Source organism: Clavelina lepadiformis, chromosome 5 (genome assembly GCF_947623445.1).
Source record: "Clavelina lepadiformis chromosome 5, kaClaLepa1.1, whole genome shotgun sequence".
Classification (NCBI taxonomy): Eukaryota; Metazoa; Chordata; class Ascidiacea; order Aplousobranchia; family Clavelinidae; genus Clavelina; species Clavelina lepadiformis.
The window spans coordinates 1,692,220-1,699,551 of NC_135244.1; the positions used below are offsets into that span (position 1 = coordinate 1,692,220).

Genomic DNA, 7,332 nt, shown 5'->3' on the forward strand with positions numbered 1-7,332 from the left:
TGGCTGTTGTTAAAATAAACCTGCGTTTTTTTTAAATGGGTTGCATTAGCCACAGCCTGAGATAAACCGCACATCATTGAGTTGCAAATCAATATGTGACTATTATGAGGTGATGAACCTTTTTTCCTAAAACAATATTGTGTGGCGATATATAGATACATGCGACGATTTTAACCTTTTGTTGCAAGCACAGTCGCAAACTAGTAGAAAGTATCAAAGAGTGCGTTATTAGTCGTGCAACAAAGCATCAAGTCGTTTATAACAGTAAACTCATGGCTTTGCTGACACTGGACTTTCCCTATTTACGGCTCGCTATGTTTTCCTCAAACCATAACGTGGCCTTTCATTCTCGCAGTCGTGGACCACCCTGATATAGCTACGTACAAAACGATTAATGTATGCTGAAAATCACGTGTCACATTGACATACGCTTATAAAAAGATAGATGACGTATATTTAAGGAATTTCCGGTTTGCAACAGATTACCATCAAGGTCGTGTGTAGCAAACCATGTTATGAATCAAGATAGAGTAGTAAAATTAAACCATACACCTGAAAGCACTGTAACCTTCATATCTGAAAGAATATCGTTCCAGAAATAAAATCTCAAACACTGTAGGACTTCTTTTGTTTTTGATAAAATAATATAAAACTTTTGATGATAGAAATTGTAACCTGCTTATGCAACCGCTTAAGATCGTCAAAATCACCATAAAAAGATTCAAAAAAAGATTTAGATTAATTGTAGCAATGTTTGTGTTACTTCTGCTTTGGCTCATGCCGCTGGTCCATTCGAGATACTTCGGAGTAATAGGTGAGCTTTACAATACATTCATAACTTGCAGCAAAATCATTTGTTGGCATAAATATGAAATTAGTTTTGTAGAGCGTGCTAGTTTACATTTTGTTCTCCAGTCATGCCAAATCATTATAGATCGTGCTTTGCATGTTACGCAATTTTAAGCGCTGACTCGCACTCTGTCATCCACTGAATCGTACGCGCTCGAGCTTGCACGAACTCTTGCTGGGCAGCTAAACACGAAAACTTCCGATGGTAAAACTTGAACAATAACAGAAAAATATATAAACTTGCCAACGGTTTATCTTCGGAGTAATGTTGTCAATCTTTTCTGAACAACATACCGTAAATTGACAAGACAGTTTTTACTGTGATTTCAGAGAACTGTTATCATCACTCCACCGGCTGCCAACCATCCGAGTTCAACTGCAATTGTGAGCAAGTATACGGCCGAGTGGACGAGTGCATACCGTGGTCGTGGGTATGTGATGCGTGGACGGACTGCAGCAATGGACGCGATGAAAAGGACTGCAAGTGTCCAACAGGTTTCTTTCAATGCGGCTGTGACAGACCGGACGTCGATTGTCAGGTCTTGCCGCAGTGCATCGTAGCAAGCAACCTGTGCAACAATCATAAGGACTGTTACAGCGGCAGAGACGAGCTTGGTACTCAATGCAAGGACAGCGAATATTTTACATGCGACAAAGGTTGGTATTATCAACAATCAGACACATGCAATAAACATAAATTTTGCCTTGATGGTAAAGATGAAGAAAATTGTCAATTTTGTCCGTCTGATCGGCCTTACAAATGTCCCTGCTCGGAAATCAAAAACGACTCTGAACCTCTGCTATGCTACGGTGAAAAAGGTAAATAATTAATTAGGTTTATGGATAATTTGGGTGAAATATTTGAGATAGCGTAGAAAACTTCACACCTTTCAATCACGGGTATGTTGTTTAATGGTTGGTTTAACTGATCATGTTTAATTCAGAGATATGCGATGCGGTTAGAGACTGTCCAGATGGAATAGATGAAAGTGATTGTTCTATTTGTCCGTGGTACGATCCATTGCCCTGTGCTTGTAACCAAGCAGATAACTTCACGTGCCCGAAAGGAGAACACATTTGTTACAGCGAACATGGTACAGTGACACTTCGTGTATCGGTGTTATATGCTGTCAGCCACAATGTCAACAACTTGCATATTTTATAGCTTTATGCACCAATTGGACGTATAAAATTTATGTTTTTTTTTCAATTTTCAGGTGCTTATGTCTAAAGTATATACAGTATTAAGTATAAAAAAATGTAAAAACTATCGACGTTTTCTGACACGTGCACGTAAAGTGTATTAATTCGGCGAGCTTCTACAAGAGTTGAACAGATTCATATCAAAATTCAGAGCAAAAAGCGACAAAACTTGTGTTATTGTTATTGTGGTTGTCACAAAAACTCTGTGGGCACTTGCACATAGATTATTTGTTAATGTTGTCATACAGGGAAATGTAACGGCGAAGTTGACTGCGAAGACGGGTCAGACGAGTGGGATTGTGATTCCTGTCCTAATAGCAGCTCAATACCTTGTGCTTGTAATCAGAAGGATAATTTTACTTGCTCTGTTCCGTTTCAATCCTGCTACTCACTCGACGGTAATGCTTTGAATTAATTGTTTACAAAATTTGTATACCTTAAAAACGATTTTAGTTAAAAGAATAGGCCCAACTTTAGTTTTGTGTTTTCAAACTCGTCTATTTCGCTTGACATATAATTACCGTCAGCAGACAAGTGTGATGGATTCACTGACTGCTCGGATAACTCAGACGAATGGAATTGTTCTTGTCCAGAGCCTGCACCAACGCATTGCGCTTGTCATAACTCTACTAACTTTACTTGTCTACCTGGTTTACCTGTTTGCTACAATATAGAAGGTAAAATTACCATCCGTTCGAAACCTGTTCGGCTTTAAGTCGATTTGGAATTATTTTCACAGATTTTTATAACAGCAGAGCGTAACAGCATGAACTATAAGGTTTTGTCATTAACGATGAATGGTGAGGAACACGTTAGAAACCAAGTTGGCCCTAAATACACTGAAGAAAGACTTTTAACTAATATACAATGGTTTAGCAGTTACTGCAAAAAATATGTGGCAAACAAATGTTAATTGATCGTTAAATGATTTTTGGCTTTTATCATGTCACGTTTATGCAAGCTTACTTGGGTGGAAAGCAGGAGCATTTCGCATTAACTAAGCCTGAGTTAGCTAATCTTTAGTGTATTTGTACTGGTAAATGTAGATCATAAATGTAAGCTACAGTTCAGCCTTGGCTGTTTGTGCTTTAGCCTAGTCCGGTACAGGTATAACTGCCAGATAGGCATGAATACTTGATCAATTCATGTGCTGTTCTCTGTGACATTCCTATGCTGAAAAATGCTATTACATGCTAGTAATCACCGACCTATGGAGACTTACTCCATCCAAAATGCATTACCCAGCCTACCGCTACTATACACCATATCTAAAGTAATTGAAACCCCAGTCATTAAAGATTATTATGAAGTGACGTCTTAATGACCGCCATTTCCGCTATAAAATAATGTTTGTGATACAATTTTGACAATAATTGCCGAACCATACAACATATTATTAAAAATTTATTCTCCGGTTTACTTACAGGCAATTATTCTTTGATTTAAGGCCAACTTGTTTTTGGACTTGCCCTTCGCTTTAAACTTAATGATGAGCTTTACATGACTTTATTACTTCAGATGTGAGCTGCAGTTTTGATTATCCTCAATGTTCTGATAAGTCGGATCGTTTGATTTGCAAGCAGAAACCTCGATGCCTATCAGCTGAAAGTACGTTTACTGGTGCTTCATTTTGCCTGAACTATTTTTTTGAACAGAAAGTATCAAAATCTGCGTATTGTGCAAACACTCTTGCTTAAAACATTATTTTTAACTAGCAAACAAATAAAAAACGCAACACAAATCTAAAAAAACTTTATAATGAAAAACGTATCTATAAAAATTTGTTAATGAAATTGAAAGTAAAATTGTGACGAAGAATCAAGTTACAAAATATCCTTTTCCAATCTCTCAGAGAAATGCGACGGAAGCGCAGATTGCTTTGATGGTGAGGACGAACAGTCATGTGATACCTGTCCGCGTTACATAACTGAACCTTGTGCATGTCATGAAAAGGGCAACTATACATGCAGAGGCGTCGGACGTGTTTGTTACAAGCCAGAAGGTGACTAGTTCATAACAAATACACTTTTAAACACGCAACATCTAAAATCCGAACGTGATCGCTTTTAATAAAGAAGTAGCTTAACACAAACATTGTCGTCTGACTACAGTAAAATAAAGTTAAGCATGAACTCGTCAGAGGCCTGTGATGGGGAGATCGACTGCGTTGACGGATCAGACGAATGGGATTGTTCCTCCTGTCCTAGCTGGGCTCCATTCCCATGCGCTTGCAAAGAGACAGGAACTTGCTTCGGCAATAAGACCACTTGGACTTGTTACAATAATGAAGGTAAGATGTTTGATCTAGTAAGTATTTTTCAGCTTTCTGTTGACTGCAACATCAAGTTCATTGTGTGGAGAAAGTTCATTTTGTGCAAAAACTTTCCTTAGTCCGAAGATACAGATTGAGATATCATGATATTATTTGCACCTATCTATTTTATGTTGTTGCAAAAAAGATAACCTTAAGCGTTTAATTTGTTGCATTTATTCAGAAAAATGCGATTCACGCGCGAAATGTAAAGACGGCTCGGATGAAACTAACTGCAGTTGCCCTGACGACCTATTTACCTGTTCCTGCTACAGCGTTAACGCGCCTACTTGCATAAAAGACAAAGGCTGTATCGCTACAAGTCGCGTCAACGATGGAATTCTTGACTGTGACAGTCGAAACGACGAGGTTTACATCACCGGGTTTTTTACGCAACAATGTGGTTCATGCAACTTGGACATGATGCGCTTTTCAAATAAGTCGACATGTCGTTTGCCACAATGTGATAACACAACCTGCTATGATATTCCTCCTTTGGGCTGCTTAAGTTTCCCTTGCAATGTCACAGACCACGTGTGCACATCACCTTGTAGTGGTCGTGCAACTACTACAGACTGCAGAAAGGCTTTTCAGTGTTCTGATCAAGATCTTATTTTGAATTCCAATTTCTGCAACGGAAAACTCGACTGCGAAGATGGTAGCGACGAAGTAATCAATGGACCTGGTTTTAAATGCTCCACAAAGTTTACAGTCATTCCTTGCATCCTACCCCAGTGGAATCTTTACGACAACGTCGCGCAGTGCTATGATAAGTCCGATCTTTGCTTAGGAGAAGATGGCTCCTTTCATTGCTTCAAATGCCTGGATAATCGTTTGATCATCTCTCCTAAACAGTTATGCGATGGTGAAATAGACTGCTACGACATGTCCGACGAATGTCTTTGCGAAAATACTCTCGTAGATAAGTGTATCGATTTATTCCAAAGCCACGTCTTTAAGTCGCCATTTTGCAACACTGAGCACACTCCTGGTGATTTGTTAAGTCAGCCGTGCAGCAAAAAATTAGGAAATGACTCTGGTGTCCAAAAAGAATGTCAGAAAACTTCTGTGGTTCAGTGCCAAACAAAATGGGGATTGACTTACGCCACAAAATGTGACAAGCGGCCAGAATGCATTGACTTTAGTGACGAATGTCACTCGTGTGCAGATCCTCCAACTTTTTGTAATGACACTTGTCATGACTTCTATAATCTCGGAGATCGTTACTGCAACGGTTACGAAGATCAAGCCTGGATGAATTTAAACCGCACCGACTGTCCGCAGGGCTTCGACGAACGCGATTGTCCGATGCGACACGAGTGCAAAGCGGGGGACAAAGTCAGCATCGATGAAGGACAGAAATGCAACGGAATAGCGGATTGCGACGACAGAAGTGACGAAAACAATTGTGACGACAGATATCGATGCGATACCGTAGTAGGGGGCTTCATTTCGATCCCAGTTAGCGCCGTGTTGGACGGTAAACGCGATTGCGTCGACGGATCAGACGAATTTGTTCCGGGAATTTTCTCTTCGCGATTTGAACTAATAGGAAACGATCATCTTCGTCGATGGTTCTGGATTGTTGCCATAGTAACAGTTTTAGGAAACGTATTCGTCATATTCTCGACATTACGTGATATGACAAACAAGGACGCATCAAAAACACGTCGATGTAACAAAATTCTAATTCTTAATCTCTCCGTATCCGATTTGTTGATGGGAATCTATTTGCTGATAATCGCGGGCCAAGGAGCGGTGTATGCCGGCAATTATGCCGAGTTTGATTACGAATGGCGAAGCGGGACACTTTGCTCGATAGCGGGAAGTATTTGTATGATTTCCAGCGAAACATCGTGCTTTATCATGGTACTTATTGGAGCTTTCCGTCACTACAGCATTTTTTTCCCGTTCAAAGCGCGACTTGCTAAAGTTAATGTCTGGAAAGTGGCGGCTCTTTTTTCCTGGTTGCTTTCGATAACGCTTGCAATTTTGCCCAATCTGTTCCGTTACTTTAATCATGCCGCTTTATTTCTCAGTCCCTTTTCAAAAACGGACACTGTCGCAGATGATTACGTCATATTTTTCGCTTGTCGCCTGTCTATGCTGACCAACACATCCATGCAAGATAAAGGCAACGCTTGGCTGACCGCTAAATCATTTCTTGACGACAAGTTTCCACAATTGTCTCCATCGGGAGATATAAGCTATTACGGTAAAACCAGTGTCTGCATACCGACGCTTTTTGTTACCCAAGGTGACAAATTCTGGCCTTACTCTACCTTCATTATCACTCTAAATCTTGTATCTTTCATGTTTGTTTGCGTGAGCTACGTTCTGGTGTACAACAAACTATCGAAACGTCCTGATACAATCAACGACGGCGCTGCGAATCAAGATCGACGACTTCAGCTGCGCATAGCAAGGCTCATTGTAACGGACTTTGTCTGTTGGATTCCGATTTGTATCATGGCCTATGTTAGCCTGGGAGGTGTTGTCCTTCCTCCCGGCATAGAAATCTTCACCGCCGGTGTGCTGCTCCCGATCAATAGCGCCCTGAACCCGATACTTTACTCGTCCTTCATCGAAGATCTGGTCACAAACCTTGTGAGGAAGATAAATTCACAAGTCGTCGATCTTATCACTATAACTCGTGCTTGACTTGTAAAAAATTTCACCTTATTATATACTCCCATAAAAATAGGGTATTGTGACGTTATTTTATCTTCATTTTTATTGTTATTGTTACGAAATTAGGCAGCTTTTACAAATGATTGTGAACTACTAAGGATTTGGTAAAATCGGGTGAAACCTGAGGCATCTGCATGATTGTATGCTTACAGGAACTAAACCATGTTATAAATTGTCCCAAACATACAATCACAAATATTGTTCTGTATATATTGTATCGTTCTCTATGACAAGAACTTTTAACAGCCTACACGGAATATGTGAAATTGTTTGTAAGC

The 7,332-nt window shown here is 39.9% G+C and overlaps 1 protein-coding gene across 1 annotated transcript; it reads left to right on the forward strand.

Annotated features, from left to right (window-relative positions):
• The first annotated feature begins 481 nt into the window (after positions 1-481).
• Positions 482-7,332, forward strand: LOC143459704 (uncharacterized). Its single transcript, XM_076956945.1, has 9 exons — positions 482-814; positions 1,180-1,668; positions 1,794-1,943; positions 2,301-2,450; positions 2,583-2,729; positions 3,571-3,660; positions 3,905-4,054; positions 4,193-4,342; positions 4,548-7,332. The coding sequence occupies exons 1-9, from the start codon at positions 682-684 to the stop codon at positions 7,022-7,024; spliced, it is 3,936 nt and encodes a 1,311-aa protein (XP_076813060.1). The 5' UTR covers positions 482-681; the 3' UTR covers positions 7,025-7,332.